General features: G+C 38.7%; 2 protein-coding genes across 4 annotated transcripts in view; both read left to right on the forward strand.

Annotated features, from left to right (window-relative positions):
- PLEKHH2 (pleckstrin homology, MyTH4 and FERM domain containing H2) overlaps positions 1-7,908 on the forward strand; it is a 106,856-nt gene extending 98,948 nt beyond the window's left edge. For all 3 annotated transcript variants that reach the window (XM_027555134.1, XM_027555135.1, XM_027555136.1), the window contains 4 exons: positions 502-631; positions 1,395-1,481; positions 3,926-4,063; positions 5,704-7,908. In XM_027555134.1, the coding sequence (XP_027410935.1) occupies positions 502-631; positions 1,395-1,481; positions 3,926-4,063; positions 5,704-5,886 (538 nt within the window). In that variant the 3' untranslated portion in view covers positions 5,887-7,908. The remainder of the gene's footprint in view (positions 1-501; positions 632-1,394; positions 1,482-3,925; positions 4,064-5,703) is intronic.
- A 4,561-nt stretch (positions 7,909-12,469) lies between these two features.
- Positions 12,470-19,885, forward strand: part of DYNC2LI1 (dynein cytoplasmic 2 light intermediate chain 1) — a 38,100-nt gene continuing 30,684 nt past the window's right edge. The window contains exons 1-2 of the mRNA XM_027555142.1: positions 12,470-12,578; positions 14,348-14,465. Coding sequence (XP_027410943.1) covers positions 12,571-12,578; positions 14,348-14,465 — 126 coding nt within the window. The 5' untranslated portion in view covers positions 12,470-12,570. The remainder of the gene's footprint in view (positions 12,579-14,347; positions 14,466-19,885) is intronic.

The raw sequence follows: 19,885 nt of genomic DNA on the forward strand, positions 1-19,885 counted from the left end.
ACGTTTTTTAAAATAGAAACATTTGTGATTAGTCTATTGTCTCTGTAGAATAAGTGGTTGCCTTCATGATTTAAGAGGTTTCCCCTGTACCCAGCATCTCTCCGAGCCAGGAGTGGTAGCACCTAAATTCCACCATTGGGGATTCATTCTTCAGTCTCCAATTCTTGTACTTCTTTAAAAGTGAAAGTAATTCCCATGAGATTCTAGGCTAATTATGCAAAAGTTTGATGTTAGCTTATCAGATTTTAAATTTTTACCTGAAGGGAGTGGGGAGCAGGGAACCCAGGTCATACTGAGAGCACTAACAAATAGGAGGATTTGGTGAAAGGAATGCTCCACGAAGGACAAGGGGTGGACAGTGGTAAGATGGGCACCACCAAACCACAGCTTGCCCTGGGTAGGTCTCCCAGTGGTGTCTAGGATTGGCTCAAGGAGAGCGTTATCTTGGGAGGATGATACACTGTTTGTGTTTTTGTTCTTTTCTTTTTTTTTTTTTTTTAGGCAGCTTTGCCAGCGACTGTCAACCAGGTGGATGGCCCTCCGAGGACACAGTGCTGCTGATTGTGTTCGAATCTATTTGACAGTAGCCAGGAAGTGGCCATTCTTTGGTGCCAAGCTGTTTCTTGCAAAAGTAAGAAATGGTAGGGGGAGGCTATCCAGTTTAGTAGAATATAAACTGATAACTGTAACCCCAGGTTTAGTATATTCAACTTTTTAAAAGAAAATAAGGGAATTTCTAACAATATAAGGAAAACCATGAAAGGACACTGAGGAGAGAGCAGGAGAGCCATCGGCGTCTCTGTCTTTTCCCTTCTGCTCCAGTTTACCCTGCCAAAATCATTTCTTACACTCAGAAGGCTTAATCAGTAGACTGAAGACAGCCCCTTAGCTCTGCTTTCTTCTCTTTATTCCTTCATCCATCCACTCATTTACTCTTGCACTCATTTGTATTATTTAGTAATTATGAATTTTGTTTGCCAAACAAAGAGAGCTGAGCTCTAGGGATACAGAAGCCCATAGTTTCAGATAAGTTATTCTCACACTTTCAGGAACTCGCAACCAGTGTTGCAATAGGTCTGGAAACCACTAATGGTTAGGAGTGACATGACACTGAGGAAGGAGAGACAAACCCTGCTAGGGCTTAGATTAAGTGGCCTATCCAAATACACGTTAATAAATAACAGATTTGGGTCTCGAACCCAAATTCAAGACCCCAATTTGGGTCTGCTAATTCACTATTCTTTCCATTATACCACACTGTCTACTCCTCAAGTGAGATTTTTAATAAGATGTTGTTGCTGCTGTTGTTAGAAATGTCATACTGCATTTAGACTAAAACATTTCTGTAACTTTGTTTAGCATCTATTATATAGTATATTTTCATCTCTTCATAGCCCATAACCCCATCGTCCCTTGGAAGTACATTCATGTGGCTGGCTGTACATGAGGATGGTTTAAGCATCTTAGAATACAACTCCATGGTAAGATTAAATCCTTAAGTTTTGCATTGAGTCAACTATTTCCATTGCTCAGTTCAGTTCAGTTCAGTTGCTCAGTCGTGTCTGACTCTTTGCGACCCCGTGAATCGCAGCACGCCAGGCCTCCCTGTCCATCACCAACTCCCGGGGTTCACTCAGACTCACATCCATGCTCAGTGTTCCATAAACAGAAGGTAATGATACCTTAATCTTATTTTTCTTATACACAGAAAAATATCCTTCCTAATACTATATCATGAAGTCATTTTATGAATACAACCATGATTACAATTTCTTTTTTTAAAACAAGATTAGACAGGCTATGTATTGTGTATGAGAAAAATATTAAGATACCATGACTAAATTGCAGTCACAGTTGTATTTGTAAAAAGATCACTCATTTGTAGAGTTCAGAAGGTGGCTTCCTGTGCAAAATAACATTAAGATAACATATCTCTTGAAGATAACATTAAGGTATAACATTAAGATACCTCTTGAAGATAACATTAAGGTAGAAACTTTAGTTAGCAGAATTTTAAGTTCAGTTTCACTAAAATTTCTGTGAAAATTTTTTTTACTTTCCCAAAATATCACTTACCCATTCACTTGTACATATACAGTATCTTTAGAGTTATTACATGATTAACTATAAAGTCAAACTGTGATTTCTATTTATTCATTTATCTGAAATTCACTTTATTTTCTATCATATTTTATATATATCAGATTACTTTTAAAAAAATCTTTTTTAACCTGGTGGACAGGGATCGCTCAGTTCACCTGGTAGATGTCATGGGCTCTCCTACTTGTGGCTATAGTCAGAATCACTGAGAATTTCTTGGAAATGAGACTATCCTTTAGTGTTTTAGTTACTGTTTCTCCTTATAACTGTTGAAAACTCTTTCGAAGGCATTTATATTTCTTGAGTGGGCTTCCCCATGGTTCAGCGGTAAAGAATTTGCCTACAGTGCAGGAACCACAGGAGACATCTGTTCGATCTCTGGGTTGAGAAGATCCCCTAGAAGAGGGCATTGGCAACCTGCTCCAGTGTTCTTGCCTGGAGGGTCCCATGGATAGAGGAGCCTGGTAGGCTACAGTCCATAGGGTTACAAAGAGTTGGACATGACTGAAGCGACTTAGCACGGTATGGCATGTTTCTTGAATGCCTTTTAGTTCTTGAATAAATAATCTGAAGATAGATTATAAAACCAGTGACTTAAAGTCAACAAAAATTATACACCAGTATTGAGTTCCTTTGGCCAAGTAAACCAGTTTGTTGATTCTGAGAGATGGATGTACAGACCAGGAGATTGACACTGCTGGCCTGCAGCAGAGGAGGTGTCCAGTACTGGGATGATCTGCTCCAGGTCTTGCAAGCTAATCATTAAATACACAGATTCCTTTCCTTTTAGGCTGTACATCTTTGAATTATATTTTAAAAATTGTTTTAGTAACACATTGGGAAAAAGTATTTGCTGCATGTATGACAAAGGGTTGTTATCCTTTAGGAACTGTTTTTCCAGATAGTAAAGAAATGATGAACACAGCAATAGACAAATGGGCCAAGGCAGTTCACAGAAGAAATACCAATATTCAGTAAATGTACTTTTAAATGTTAATCTCACCATCAAGTAAATTCAGTTTAATACAGTGAGATTCTACTTGTCACCAATCAGACTGGCAGAGCTTCAAACAAATGATGGTATCCTGTGTTATCAAAACCGCAAAATGCTGGAAATGTAAATGGGTATAATGTTTCTGAGTTTCGAAAGGTTTACTTTTTTGAGATAGCAATTTTACCTGTTGAGGTTTATAACCATAGAAATAATTATTCTATGTGTATTATGAAATATGTCCCAAAATATTCACTGGAATAAGATAGTAACAAAAAAATTTTAATATTCTTCAATAGATTAGTTAAATAATGTCTGTGTCTATAAAATCTAAACAAATGTCTATAAAATCATTTAAAATGATTTTATACAATAGCAAGTATGTTCGTGTCATGGAAAGATGTTCATAACATGCTGTTAAGTTAAAAGAAGCAGAAAGTTAAAAAAGAAGTAGTGTGCTTGATACTGGTTATGTTTACATATATCAAGATCTGTCTATCAGGGTGAACTATATGGATTTGCCAATATTTGACCATTTTTTACCTTAAAAAAACATCAGGTTCATATGATTCAACCAGATAGGTAGGTAGGCAGGTAGATAGACAGACAGACAGAAATCTTTAAGGACAAATACAGTGTAAATGCTACGTAAATAGTTACTGGTACACAGCAAATTCAAGTTTTGCTTTTTGAAACTGTATGGAATTACAGATATTTTCCATCTACAGTTTTCCATCTGTATCAGCATCTTAATGGAGATACATATTATTAGTCATCTCTCATCTTTCTTTGAAAATAGTGTATAACATATGTACTTTTTTCTTCTCTTTGAAGAGGTTAATAGTCAGCTATGTATACAAGAGTCTAATGACCTTTGGAGGTTATCAAGATGATTTTATGGTAGTCATTAACAATGCACATTCAAAGGACAAACCAACAGAGAAATTGATTTTTGCTATGGCAAAACCCAAGGTAAGTAGAAGCCTTTATGCTAACTTTTTAATGCTAGTTTTTCTCACACTAAAATATTTATTGTGCAAAGACTTAAGTTCTTGATGGGAAAACAAACTGCTTATAATCATACAATCTTAGGTCCAGTCTTACATCTTCTCCCTAAGCCTTGGTTTCCTCATCTAAAAAATGGTATAATGTTCCTTTTTTTTTTTTCTGAATTAAGAATTAAGTGAGGCAATCATGAAGTGTTTAGCCCAGACTTTCCTGGTAGTCCAGTAGTTGGGAGTCTGCCTGCCAATGCAGGGGACATTGGTTCAGTCCCTGGTCTGGGAAGATTCCACATGCTGTGGGGCAGCTCAGCCTGTGCTCCATGACTACTGAGCTAGAGCCTGTGCTCCACAAAAAGAGAAGCCATGGCAACGAGAAGCCCACGAACCCCACCCAGAGATTAGCCCTCACTTGCCCCTGCCAGACAAAACCCACAGAGCAATAAAGATCCAGCACAGCCAAAAATTAATTAACTAATTTTAAAACATAAAATGTTTAGCTCAGTGCCTGGTATACAGAAAGATCAAAATAAGTGGTCCTGGCATACGTTGTTATCGTCAGGTATTTTATATGCATTATCTTATTTACTTGGAATAATTCACTTAATGGACTCATTAGTGAGAAGAGTGAGGTTTTAAAATTAAGACATTGTTTCTTTACAATTTTAACAAGCTATGTAGTTTTAATGTCTCTAAGTAAAAGCAATAAATAAAAGGGCTGCATTCTAACATGTGATTCCAATTTTAGGGAAAAGAATGAGAAACTAATTTTTCTAAAACTTTGTCTTAAAATTATCAACTAAAAGAGACTACTTTTTTTAGAATCTGAAGCTTTAAAAAATGGCATGTATGTTTCTTAATTAAATCTATACTTAAGTGAAGGCAGATAGTAAGTGCGGAAGATCATGGCACACTTCAGTTTAAATAAAAAGTTAAAAAAAAAAAAGAAGTAAAAGCTAAAATAAATAAATAAAAAGTTAATATACTACACTGAATTTCTTATTCATGTATCCACAAGTGTGGCTTTAAGATAACTGACAGAATTGTACTGTTGTCACATTTTCTAATATTGCCACTAAATTTGACTTTTTTTCTTAAGTACCACTTTCAAAAAAAAAAAAAAGTACCACTTTCTGCTGGTTTAAGTAACAGAAAAATAGATGGTGCTGAACATGTAAGTACAGTTGACTCTTGAACAACACAGGTATGAACTGCACAAGTCCACTTATACATAGATTGTTTTTCAGTTGTAAATACTACATTACTACACGATCCGTGGTTAGTTGAATCCATGGATGTGGAACTATGGATACAGAGGAATCGTGGCCACAGAAGGGTGCTGCAGAGTTACACACAGATTTCTGACTGCGGGGGTTGCACAGAGTCAGACACGACTGAAGTGACTTAGCAGCAGCGGCGGCAGAGTATCAGGGTCCCTAAGCCCTGTGTTGTTCAAGGATCAGCTGTACTCCACTGTTTGATCTGGTTGAAAGAGAACTCTGGTGGCCTGGGCACTTGCAGATGGAGGCCACTCATGGCCAACCCTTCACTCTCTTTGGAAAATGATGAGAACTTCTCAAGAGGATAACAATTCCACTTTTCTTGTTTTAGATTCTTGAAATCACGCTTTTGATCGCCAGCTACATAAACAACTTCTACCAGCAAAAGGCAGTTCACCACCTCTCTGCTCCAGCGCTGCTCTCAGCTCAGACCCAGGGTTGCCAAGCCAGGGTGATGGGAAGCCAGCCCCTTCTGGCAAACAGCAGACCAACCAAAGGCCCCACTTTGCTCTGAGGCTCAGGGGCCTAAACATCTCCCCCTGTCTTCTAAGCAGTGGCTGCATCAGCTCCAAATAAGTTCATTTACATCCTGGCAGCATGACACCCACACAGTAGTAGTCCATTCTTTAAAAATAATGGGAGTTACTCTCTTCCATTTGATTCATAAATATTCAAATAAATGCTTGTAATAAAACTTAAACACACACACACATAAAACCTAAACAAATTTTCCCACATGCTGATTTCCTTTTAGCTTAACTGGGTTAGAATTTGCCTTTTTTTTCCATCACCTTTCCCATCAGACACATCAAGGCTTTTTTTCTCTTAGAAAAAATATTCTAGCAATCTTTAGAAAGGGAGATTCAAGGGAGTTTTGCCAAACTCTCATTTGGCAAACCAGTTGATTATTTGGACATGCTTACTGCCAAAAAATTATGTACTATAATTAAATGTGCTTTTAATTAATGATACGGTATTTAGAAAGAAGTAGAGTATCCAATTTAAGAAACAGCTGCTGGGTGGTGTTGAAGGGTAAGTTTTTAGTTCTATGAATCGCTGTGTGAAAAAGCAGGCGCTGAATCCCAGGGACGGCGGAGCCTAGTGGGCTGCCCTCTATGGGGTTGCACAGAGTCGGACACGACTGAAGCGACTTAGCAGCAGCAGCAGCAGGTAACCAGAACCTCCAGTGTGGTTTTAGAAAGTATACCCTGTCACCTTTTCAGATCACTGGAGTGTAAAACTTAAAATGAAACATTGATTCCTGACATTCCTTGGCTATCTACATAACCCAAGTTCACTGGAATATTGCCCACATTTCATTCCATTGGTGCTGGGTCATCTTGACCTTGCTTTGTTAAATAATGATATCTTTGAAAACAAAGAAATTTTAAAGCTTTGCTTCACACAGTCTTTTAAATTATAGTTTGAGAATAAATTCCCCAAAATATTTTTTTTTTTAAGAAAAGAGAAAGTAACTCTTCTTCAAAGGAGATAAATTTTAGTTGAGTCTAGAAACCTATTGCTTTACTAGGTTACATAAATGGTCAGTACATTCCAGTTTGTGTCAAAATAAAGTACTTATTATTATTCATGATGAAAATGAAACTGTGATAAGACATGAAAATTATATTGTAAAAATGTTTAATTGAAATAGTAATCATGAGTATACTTAATTTTATTTATGTGTAGAATATTTTTTATTTATATTTTGGACATATATTTATCACTTTGTGTATGGTATTTTTTTAACCAGTTGGGGGAAAAAAGTTAGCTGCTGAATTAATCTGTTGGCGAGCCTTCTTGTTTTCTTTTTTGCTGCTTTCTCCCTGTGGCAATGTACTGTTCTCAAACTAAGCCTTTTAAAAACGTTCCATCCTACGTTAGCATCCTTAGAAAGATCAGAGCCAAGAAATACACTGATCAAGTAAGATTGCGCTTTACCGATAATGACAAAGGTCGAAACCACCCATAGAAATACATGGCCATTTACTAGTTCTCCTAATCTTTTGAGCCACAGCCACTCACTGTGTAAGCAAATTAATTTTTGAGAATAAACTGGTTACCAGTTTGGGATGACTCTCAGGCACCTTTTGGCTGGGATACGGTAGAGTTTCTGAGTTCCCAGAAAACCATTTAATAATCATTAGTCGGTGAGCCAGAGGCTTGGCAGAGCTGTTACATATGTATGAGGACTTGATTCTCAGGCAGTAGTTAGTTCATCATGTGGTAAGCTCCCCCCTAAAATCTTCTAATTTAAATGAATAGTGAAGGCTCAGCTTAAATGGTAGTACCCTACACTTGGCATTTAGTTTTGATAGAGCAGAGATAAAATATTTTGATGGAAAGAAATCAATTTTCTGTAACTGATGATGTGAAAATTTTATTTTCTGGGAAATTACTTTTATATAGCCATTTAAAAATTCAAAGTGTGTTATTATGATTGGTTACAAGAGAATAATGTTACATGTTTAATTGTAATATTTGTCTCCTATCATTTTCCTCCCTTTCAATCATAATAAATGATTTACAAAACCCATTTCAAGCATTATCTTTTGAATAATCTTCAAGAAATACCTAATGTTTTCATTGTCAAAGCTGAAGTGTACTACTAGTGAAAATGGTAGTTATTACCTCCTTCTGCACTCATGCTTTGTCTTCTGTGTTGCTTTGCTTTATCCATATAAAAAGAAGCTGTTTGGACAAATTGTAATTATCATATATATATATGTGCTTATTGACATATATACAATATGTATAAATCATGATCTCCCATGATTTCATAATAAGTTCCTTATAGGTAAGTTGATTGAACTGTGTCTAAAATTTTATTTTAAATGTTCTAGATTTGTGTCTGTGTGTGTCCTTGAAGTCACATACCACCATAGCTTAGAAATGAATTTAACTCTCAATGTACGAGAAAATTTACAAATCTTGGCTTGAAAAAAGTGTTTGTTAGTGGTTATTTGGACATTTTTTTCCACAGGAAAAGAATACATGGTAGTCAGGTTCCTGGAACAATACTTGTAGCCCATAATTGTACTGAAGTATAATCCTGAAGAATTAGCCACCATGAATAATCATATTTTTCTAGAAAAAGGCTTTAAGTGTTCTGGGATGCCAAGAACACATTTCACCCACCCCGCTCCCACCCCCAGCTGTCATGGAATTTGGACTTCTCAATACTGAGTCTCTGGGCTGATTCCTGTGGACCAAAGGCTTTGGGAATGTGGGGACTGAGGAAGCGAAAATGAGGAGCTAGACTAACAAGGTGAAGCAGCTTTTCCGCTAACTGGTTCATGCAGGGACCTCATCTCCCCTCACATTTCCCCCTATTCTCTTTTCCCTAAAGGAAGAAAGGGATTTTACTGCTACAGAGTACTTCATTTAGCAGGAAATATTGCCAGTTTCCCTCAGAGAGGGAATGACTTGATTTTCTTAATGCTTGTTTGAAAAATTCCAGAGAAGGATTCTGATTAGCTCAACTCATGTTTAACTTTAAACACTCATATTAGGAGAGTGCTTAATTATTAAAACTCTATATAGTGGAAGCTTATGCAGCCATAAAAGCTGTGTTTATTATGCATTTTTGAAAAATTGATACAGGAAAATACATGTTGAAATCAGAATGTTAATTATACAGTAAAACGTCAGCTCTATGAGCAAAAAAGATTGGAATGAAAAACATCAAAATGTCGTTGTTACTTCTGGCATTTGCTTATTATACCCTCTTTGTTTTTTCTGTATAGTATTTTTTCTACAAAAAGTTTATGTAACTTTGAAAAAAAGGAAAATATATTAAAACTCTGTAACTTTCTGGGCTATTGTTAATAGCCTCCATACACGACTTCCAGACTCTGAAGCATCCTTCACACAGCTACAAAAAATTATCTCACTGAACTAAGGTCTAGTCATGTTGTTGTTATTGTTCAGTACTAAGTCACATCCAACTCTTTGTGACCCCATGGACTACAGCCTCACTGTCTATCACTATCTCCCGAAGTTTGCTCAAGTTCAAGTCCATTGAGTCGGTGTTGCTTTCCAACCATCTCATCCTCTACTGAGGGCCTCTTCTCCTTTTGCCTTCAATCTTTCCCAGCACAAGGGTCTTTCCAGCTTTCAAACTGTGGTGCTGGAGAAGACTCTTGAGAGTCCCTTAGATAGCAAGGAAATCAAACCGGTCTTAAAATAAAGCAACCCTGAATACTCATTGGAAAGTCTGATGCTGAAGCTCCACTACTTTGGCCACCTGATACAAACAGCCAACTGGTTGGAAAAGTCTAGTCATGGCACACCCCTATTTGAAATCTTATTTGGTTTCTCATAACCAACACAGTAAAATCCAGATTGCAAGATCTTTCATGGTAACCCAATCTACCTGCCTAGCTTACTCTCCCACCTTAGCCCCACCAGACACCTCTACCCCAAACTATTCACAGGTCACTGAATATACTCTGCTCACACCTTTACCTTTCATATAATTGCTCATTTCATTCAGCAAGCAGCATAAAATTATCTCCTCCTCCATCACCACCACTGAAATCTGTGAGTCTTCTTGGGCTGATCCAGAAGAGCAGTTCTAATCTTTGTATACTCTTGAACAATTTTCATCTACCCTAGAAAGTCACTTTATTTGTCCCCTAATGGCACAAAGTGAAGAACAACTATAGAGCCTCTTGATGAAAGTGAAAGAGGAGAGTGAAAAAGTTGGCTTAAAGCTCAACATTCAGAAAACTAAGATCATGGCATTCGGTCCCATCACTTCATGGCAAATGGATGGGGAAACAGTAGCTGACTTTATTTTTGGGGGTTCCAAAATCACTGCAGATGGTGATTACAGCCATGAAATTAAAAGACGCTTACTCCTTGGAAGGAAAGTTATGATCAACCTAGACTGCATATTAAAAAGCAGAGCCATTACTTCGTCAACAAAGGTCTGTCTAGTCAAGGCTATGGTTTTTCCAGTAGTCATGTATGGATGTGAGAGTTGGACTATAAAGAAAGCTGAGCACAGAAGAATTGATGCTTTTGAACTGTGGTGTTGGAGAAGACTCTTGAGAGTCCCTTGGACTGCAAGGAGATCAAACCAGTCCATCCTAAAGGAAATCAGTCCTGGGTGTTCATGGAAGGACTGATGTTGAAGCTGAAACTCCAATACTTTGGCCACCTGATGCAGAGAGCTAACTCATTTGAAAAGGCCCTGATGTTGGGAAGGATTGAAGGCAGGAGGAGAAAGGGATAACAGAGGATGAGATGGTTAGATGGCATCACTGACTCAATGGACATGAGTTTGGGTAAACTCCAGGAGTTGGTGATGGACAGGGAGGCCTGGCATGCTGGGTTCATGGGGTTGCAGAGTCGGACGTGACTGAGCGACTGAACTGAACTGAACTGATGAAGTCTCAGGGGGCAAAAAGATAGAAAACAGAATTCATCTTCTTAATTAAATCAAGGTGAATCAAGTGACTCACTCCTGAATCAATGCTGGTGATTAGGGCCCAGCCAGATAACCTTCACCTGGTTACCATACTCACTCCCTCAACCACCTGTCCCAGTTATGCAAACCATTAAAACTAACTTGCTAATACTGTGCCTCGTCCACAGAAAACATTTGGAAAAATGTTAGCTGCCGTTATTGTTATCCATAGCAATAGGGCTTCCCAACTAACATGCAAAAGGCATATAAAGTTCCAGAACCCCAGCCATCATGATTTATCACAATTTGTCCCACATCAGTTTGTGAGTTTATAGATGGGCTAGTTCCAGCATATATAATAGATACTGACTCCATGATGCATCAGCCTCCCTTGCTATCATCCTTTCTCTGTTGAACTCCCCTCCATTACTTCCCTTCCTATGTGTAACTGTAGTCTTCTGTGTCTCCAAAATGCACCTAAATATTGGGAGAAGTTTGTCCCCAAAGATTTTATCAGAAGTTAATGCCTTTTATTTCCATCTGTTTTATTTCCTTGTGTTTCTTCAAAGCTGCCGATCAGCCACTTACCTTACCATAACAGATATTAAGCACTTAAAACAGTGTTTCAGACACACTGTAAGTTATGTTTTACATATATTTATCTCATTTAAAAGTCATAATTTTTTTTCCTGCTTTACCAGATTGGAAGCAAAGTCTCAGAGAAATTGAGTAATTTATCCCTAGTGGCAACTTAGTGTGGCTGAGTCAGGACTTCAAACTATCTTACTCCAAAATTCATATTCTTGAACATCACGCAATAGAGACTAAGCAAATGACAGAACTGTAGAGGGAAATTTCTCCTTCCAACAGTCAGCATTCGAGACAGATTTAGGCCTCGTCACTTGTTCTTATGTAAATCGTACCTCTCTGCAATAGTTTATATCTTTGGCTTCCTTTAATTAGTTTGTGTGTCATATAGCAATGTTAATAACTCAGAGTTTGTTATTGACTTGGATATAAGTAAATGAAGTATTACAGAGATGCATTTGCTTTATTAACTTACTCATAAACAATGTGCTGGGCTTCCCTGGTGCTCAGATGGTAAAGAATCCACCTGCCATGTAGGAGGCCTGGGTTTGATCCCTGAGTCAGGAAGATCCCGTGGAGAAGGGAATAGCTACCCATTCCAGTTTTCTTGCCTGGAGAATTCCATGGACAGAGGAGGCTGGCAGGCTAGAGTCCGTGGGGTCGCAAAGAGTCCAACACGACTAAGCGACTAATATTTTCTCTCACTTTCAAACGATGTACTATTCTACAAAATCTGAAACAACCAAACAAACAGAAGGCTGGAAAACACTAAAATCTTTGTCTCTAGTAAATCACTAGAAAACAGCTCAGGAGATTGTTTCTTCCTCCACTCCCAAATCACTGTTATTGGGGAGAGAAAAGTAATTAAAGACAGAGACCCCGGCATATAAATAGTCGGTACTCAGGAGAATAGTTTTTAAATAAAAGAACATTTTCGGCCCAGAGTTTTTTAAGTCCCAGATTTACTGCCACGAGTCTCCTCTCCCATCCAAAACGGCTGAAGCTGAAACGAGACAAGAACGCTGAAAACTACCTTTCCCATGATGCCTCTACCCTGCACGCAACCCATGATTGTGACGTAGCTACCATGGCAACGCAATACCCTGCTTCAATCCGGCCTCTCTCCGGGTTCGCCGTGCGGCTGATTGTAGGCTGGGCCTCACGCGACGACCAGGACACTGGGGCGGCCAAGCCACGATGCCCAGGTATCCCTGCAACCCTGCTTGGGCCTGGTTTATGCAACCCTCGAGAGCCTCCCTTCTTTCTCAACTCAGCCTGGATGGGGTGGAGGCGGGGAGCGGCGGTGGAGGGAGAGGCCGCTGCCAGTATATGTGGGGAGAGGAGTTACAGCGAGTCCCATTGTAGGGTTGTCCTGTTTGCAGTTCCTGTCTGGTTGGTCAAGGTACTATCCTTGAGAGTATGGATTCTGCCAAAAGCAAGTAGAAAAGTTCCAGAGGTGGAAAAGTTAAGAGATGTTGAAAGATGATTCAACTTGAATCATTGTTTCTTCAAAAAGAGTTTTTGGGGGGCCCGGGAATATTCTAGGAACAGGATTTCAGGCGGTGAGCCAGACCACAAACCCACTTCCTCAGGGACCTCCTGTCCGGGTGCAGGGGTTTACGACAAAGATAAAAGAGGGGAAACTAGTGAAGACACTGAAAAATGTAAGGTCACATTTTAAGGGGAGGGGGTGGGATTTTAATCACCTATCAGACACATTGTAACTCTTCTCTGATGTTTATTTTAGTTACTTGTTCTCAAGATCATGCCTAAAACTTCCCTGAACGACTTGTAAGGACATCAGAAGGAGAGTAGGGTACTGGAGTCCATCACAGAGTGAGATTTCTGGGCTTTTTTTTTCCCCCCATCTCTGTTGAGTTTATGAACCTTAAGCTTCCCATCACAGTAAATGGTTACAATCCTCTTTCTCTTTACTGTTGGGAACTTCCAAAAGAGATAATCACATTATGAAGAAATGGGTGTAATTGAAGAGCAAACAGGCCCAGACTGAGTTCTTAGGGGCTCACCTGTGAAGTAAATGTGTGAATTTTAGTGCAGACCCCCCCTTTTCCTTTCCAGATTCTTGAAAAATAATAATTATAAACACTCACTAATTTTAGGTGATTATAATATAGGCCAGGCCCTAACCTAAATGAATTATCACATTTTACAATCATGGCAATCCTATGAAGTTGGTGGTGTTTTTTAGTCAGTAGTTAGACGAGAAGAAACAAAAGTGAGCCTGGGGACTAGCACAGAAATGTGAGTATATTAGGTGCTCAATAAATATTTCTTGAATGAAGGATCCAGAGAGGTTAGGTAATTTACTCAAGTTGGCATACTCTATGCAGAAAGTAGTAGATTCAGGTGGATAAAACATGAAATCTTACTCATATTTTTTAGTTCAGTACTCCATAATTTATTTAGGCTTTACTTAAAAAAAAAAAAATCTTATCTGTGTAGAGAGGTGAATGAAAGGATGATTTTCAAAAGGAATTTTAGGTGATTTTCTCCCTTCTTTATATTTTAAAAAAGGAATCTGGAGCCAAAAAATGTATAATTTTAAAAAACTAAAACTATTTCAGGTAGCAGAGGTTATGTGGTAAACTGGTTTTACATGTTTCCGCCTTTTCCTAGATGGTGGTGGTTTTCCCGTTGTATGTTTCCAAAAGGCATTGAACCTTCATGCATGTCTGAGAAGCTAACACATATAGCTTTCAGCCCTGGCCGGGAGTCCCCAAATAAGACAACTTCAGATCTTGGCAATAAAGGCTCTGTTTATCATTTCTTCTTCCATCTAGTACACAGAAAATGACTAATCCTGCAAAGTTTTACCAGCTCATTGTCCTCCCCTACAAATGATATTGATTTGTTTTATAAATCTGATTAAAATGAAATTTCTCTGGGCTGGAAAGAAACTTTTGTAAGGATTCTTTTTGTTTTTCTGAATTTTGGTTATCTTTCTCTCACATAGTGAAACTCTCTGGGAAATTGCAAAAGCTGAAGTGGAAAAACGGGGAAGTAGTGAAAATGAAGGTGATGGAGCTGAAATTGGAGAAAAGTCTGTTTTCTTCATTGGCAGTAAAAATGGGGTAATGCATTTTTTCGTACTTTTTTCACCGCAAGCATTGTGATGATTTAATAGCCAATGGTAACATTTATTTTATTACTTTGGTAAAAATTTAGGTATTTCAACTCTTTAACCAGATGACCAAGCTCCAGCCTGCTGGTTACTTTAAATCTGGTTGGGCCCTGCTCTTGGAAGGATGGGAACTAACACACCCAACCTGCCTTTTCTTGTCAAGTGGTGTGTCCTGACCTGGGCCACAGGAGCCTAGAGGAAGGGGTACTTGTTTCTGACTAGACAGCCCAGAGGAGTCATCTTTTCCCAGTTTGCACAAAAGCACCGTAAATACTATTCTAATGGTCATATTTATAGATAACTTGTATAGCTAAAACAAGCATAAATAAAAAACATGAACCATATAGAGTATAATACATTTACTTTCACTTATCTTAAACTAGTGTCACAGAAATGGAAAGAACCCTGGAAATAGTCTGGTCTTCTGCAATAGGGATTCTTATCCTGGGATCCATGGAATTACTTTTTGGGGTCCATGAGCTCCCTAGAAATGTATGCAGAATTGTGTGTGTGCACTGGTGTTTTTTTTATGGGAAATTAGGTTTCCCCAGGGTTCTAGTACCTTATCAAAAGGTTGAGAGCCATTCCAGACAGTGGTTGTATAGTCTAGGTTTGAATATTTCCAACGATGGGGATGCTGTCTTTCACAAGGCAGCCTGTCTTAGGGAACCTCTCACTGATCTTTCACTTTGGAGGAAGCAAGCTGCCATGTCGTGTGTAGGTGCAGTCCACATGGCAAAGAACTGAAGCCTGTGGCCAAGAGCCAGCAAGGAACTGATTGCCTCTTGCCAGCAACCATGTTAAGGAGCTTGGAAAATGATTCTCCAGTTCAGTTGAGCCAAGAGATAACTTTTGTCCCAAATGACGTCTTGACTACAACTTTATGAAAATTCTTAAGCCAGAGCCATCCAACTAAGGTACTCTCAGATTCCAGACTCTGAGAAACTGGGTGAAATAATGGCTGTTGTTTTAAAACTTGATAAGTTTGGAAGTAATTTACTATGTAGCAATAGATAACTAACACACATAAAAGCTACAGGAAATTCCCTGGCAGTCCAGTGGTTGCGACTTTCTGCTTTCCCTGCCAACAGGATGAGTTAATCCCTAGTCTGGAAATTGGCATCCTGCAGTCCGCATGGCTATGGCCAAAAAAACAAAAAAGGTACATATAAAGACTAAGCAAATAAAAAACAAAGAAGTTTTAAACTTTGGGGAAAAGTTATTTGAGAAAGGAAAAAATCATACTTCTGCACTTGGCATGGCAGAAAAATAAAATACACTTAACATTTTTTTTTTAAGATTATCCAAAAGATTATACAACGGTGTGTAAAGCAAAATAACAAGCCTCTGTACACAGTTTAGAATCTCTCCTCAAAGCCATCATTTTCATATCTTTTACTGTTTCTTCTATAATTGTACTTCTTTACTTCTGAATAATGTGCTTATGGGCTATTTCCATAAACACAATGTTAGACATTACCTGTTGAGTCTCTGATAGCAGACTATTTACTTCCACATCTCTCACACTTGCACTTCTAGTAATGTTGTAGTTATCATTTTGAGCTAAATCAGTATTTAGGGTTAACTTAAGTATCCCTTTCACAAGTAGCTGTATGGCTACTGTCCCTCCCTAACCTTGGGGATTCCCTTTGCATCTTTGTGTTGGAGCTCCAGTTCCTGGATCCTGTGTCTTCTTTTTTCTTGGTTTACTCAAGTATGTCTTTGTGGAGTACGTTCTTTTGTAGTTTTCTGGGAAAGTATACATGGGAAGTAAAATTTTTGAGACCTTGCACATCTGAAATATCTTTGTTTCACCCTCACTCTGGATTGAAAGTTTATCTAGGTATAGAATTCTGGGTTGGAATGAGTCACTTAACCTCTAACCCTAGTTTCTGTGTGAGTCTGTTATTATCTCTTTTAGGAGTGACTGAAAATTCAAACTGAGTTAGACACTATCTTGAACAGTTGGTATCCCCTACACATTGTACTTGATCCGTACTCCTCTTGTGATGTGTGCCGTTAGATACCATATGGTCAGGCTGCAATCTCCAGTATACCGTCACAAGTTTCATGTGTTCATTTATTTTCATCCAAATGCATTTGTTTATGCTGTCACCCGCTGCATATTTGTCAGTTACCATACAAATACACAAAGTGTGCTGCGGTTTTCCTCCTCTTTTTGTTCTTCACAGTGATATATTGCACTCACTCGTGCCACAGGCTTTGGTAATATATATGAGGTCATTTTGGTTTTTTGTGATGATATTGCACTTATTATTACTTGCACAGTTTTGCATCTGTGGCTGTAATGTATTATTCTAAGGCCTTGTCTCAGCTGTTTTGTTCTGTGAATTACACGGACCCTCTTCCATAATTCTCTTAATTTTTTTTTTCTTAATGATATCTCCGTTTATCTGGACCTTTCTCTCTTGTTTTCTCTAATCTCATTTGATTGTCAAGTTTTTAGGCATGATCTTCTGATCCTCCTGACATATGTTTCACCTCTTATCAAGGTATAGTCATTCTGTGTAAACTATTATATACAGAATGGATCAACAAGATCCTACCGTATCACACAGGAACTATATTCAGTGTCCCATGATAAACGATAATGGAAAAGGAAAAAAATAAACGTCGCAGAAAAATTTTTTTCAAAGGGTTAATCATGCTAGTATTCTTAGACTGTGGCTCAGAAAACTTTATCACTGACTAGTCTTTCACTTCCCAGAGCTTATTTTCTCACCCTAAACCTCAATCTCTAGGTGGCAGGAAAGAGGAAAGGAAGCTATCTAGACCTCCATGTTTTTGCTTTTCCAGTTCTCCATTGTCTAAGATCTGGTTATCATCAGATCCTTTCCATGGTTCTGTAAGGGATAGAAAATAGTAGGCACACGTCTTCTACACACATTTTATCAATTATGTTCCCCTTTTCTGCTAATCCTGAAGATGACATCTGATCCATAGCATTCCAGGAAAGTGTTGGCAGTTGAGATAAAATCTGTTTGTCATTTCTTCCTCTAGTAATGTCAGTTATCTCCACACGGATGAGCAGAAGTCAGCCAAAATCCATGGGTTGATGTGTGCACAGGTTTAGCAAACCCTTAAGATCAACAGAGAGATAATTTCACATAGAATACCACATTATATCTTTTGAGAAATTTAAGTATTGTGTACCATAAGGGGCGGAGAAGGCAATGGCACCCCACTCCAGTACTCTTGCCTGGAGAATCCCATGGACGGAGGAGCCTGGTAGGCTGAAGTCCATGGGGTCGCTAAGAGTCGGACATGACTGAGCGACTTCACTCTGTCTTTTCACTTTCATGCATTGGAGAAGGAAATGGCAACCCACTCCAGTGTTCTTGCCTGGAGAATCCCAGGGACGGGGGAGCCTGGTGGGCTGCCGTCTATGGGGTCACATAGGGTCGGACACGACTGAAGCAACTTAGCAGCAGCAGCAGCAGTACCATAAGGGGAAGTTAGTTAAGAAGAATGTTGACTATAACATTAATGTTCTCACTGAGACTTGATTGGAAAATACCCAGGTGAAAGAATTTTACATATAAAATAAGTTATTATTGTTTTTATCACCTAATATTAGGATAATTACATTTTGAAAATAATATTTAGACATTTTATGCAAACTCATGGTCATGGAACCATTGAGTTTGAAGTTAATGAGCTAAATTTATACTTAGCTAATACCATATTTCAACATTCAGAAAACTAAGATAATGGCATCTGATCCATGGCAAATAGATGGGGAAAAAGTGGAAGCAGTGACAGATTTTATTTTCTTGGGCTCCAAAATCACTACAGATGGTGACAGCAGCCATTGAAATTAAAAGACACTTGCTCCTTGGAAGGAAAGCTATGATAAACTTAACATATTAAAAAGCAAAGATGTCACTTTGCCTACAAAGGTCTGTATAGTCAAAGCTATGGTTTTTCCGATAGTTGTGTATAGATGTGAGAGTTGGACCATAAAGAATGCTGAGCACCAAAGAATTGATGCTTTCAAACTGTGGTACTGGAGAAGATCTTGAGAGTCCTATGTATGGCAAGGAGATCCAACCAGTCAATCTTAAAGGAAATCAACCCTGAATATTCATTGGAAGGACTGATGCTGAAGCTCCAATACTTTGCCCGTGTGATGTGAAGAGCCAGCTCAGGGAAAAGACCCTGATGCTGGGAAAGATTGAGGCCAGGAGGAAAAGAGGGCAACAGAGGATGAGATGGTTCGATGGCATCACAACTCGATGGACATGAGTTTGAGCAAACTCCAAGAGATAGTGAAGGACAGGGAAGCCTGGTACACTGCAGTCCATGGGGTCACAAGGTTGGACATGACTTAGCAACTGAACAACAATACCATATTTAGTGTGAATTGATCTAGGAAAAATTATAGTAGTAAATATAATTTAAAACATTTTAACTATATTTTTATTTCATAATTTGACAATATTAAGGTCTTTTACCTCAACTAAGTATAAAAGCCAGGATCCATTTAAATAAGTCAGCATCTAAGTCAATAAGGCATTATCTTAAATAATATTCATTTTTTAAATTCAGTTACTTCACTTTTAGGAATTTCATTTAAGGAATAATTGAATTGTGGTAGCTCAGATGGTAAAGAATCTGCCTGCAGTGCAGGAGATCAGGTTCAATCTCTGGGTCGGGAAGATCCCCTGGAGAAGGGAATAGCAGCCCACTCCAGTATTCTTGCCTGGAAAATTCCTTGGAGAGGAGCCTGGTGGGCTACAGTCTGTGGGGTCGCAAAGAGTCATACATGACTGAGTGAACACACTCAATGATGTTTGTCACAGGGTTTCAAAGGGTTATTTATTGTTCTGGAAAATAAAGGGGAAAAGGACAGCATATCCATCAGAACACTTTAGTAGCAAGAGACCATGTCCCACTCGCTGTAAGTTTCTGTTGTGTAGCCAGGGATGCAAAAAGGGTTTGGAAGTAGCCATACAGAGCAGGAACAGATGTATCATATCTTCATGCAGCTCTGCTTGGATTATAAAATTCTGGCCAGAGACACAGAACTGCTGGTGACACTGTCTAAAAAAGGTCATGACTTGCAGATCCAAGATGCTGATATTCATCCTATTTGGGGTTTATATTACAGACCTTCCTTGACTTATGGTGGGATTACATCCCCATAAATATTGTCAGTCAAAAAGTGCATTTAACACATCTGACCTAACCGACATTATAGCTTAGCCTACGTGCTGGTGTGCTAAGCCACTTCAGTCATGTCCAACTTTCGCAACCCCGTGGACTGTAGCCCACGAGGCTACTCTGTCCATGGGATTCTCCAGTCAAGAATACTGGAGTGAGTTGCCATGCCCTTCTCCAGGGAATCTT

This window comes from Bos indicus x Bos taurus, chromosome 11 (assembly GCF_003369695.1).
Source record: "Bos indicus x Bos taurus breed Angus x Brahman F1 hybrid chromosome 11, Bos_hybrid_MaternalHap_v2.0, whole genome shotgun sequence".
Lineage (NCBI taxonomy): Eukaryota > Metazoa > Chordata > Mammalia > Artiodactyla > Bovidae > Bos > Bos indicus x Bos taurus.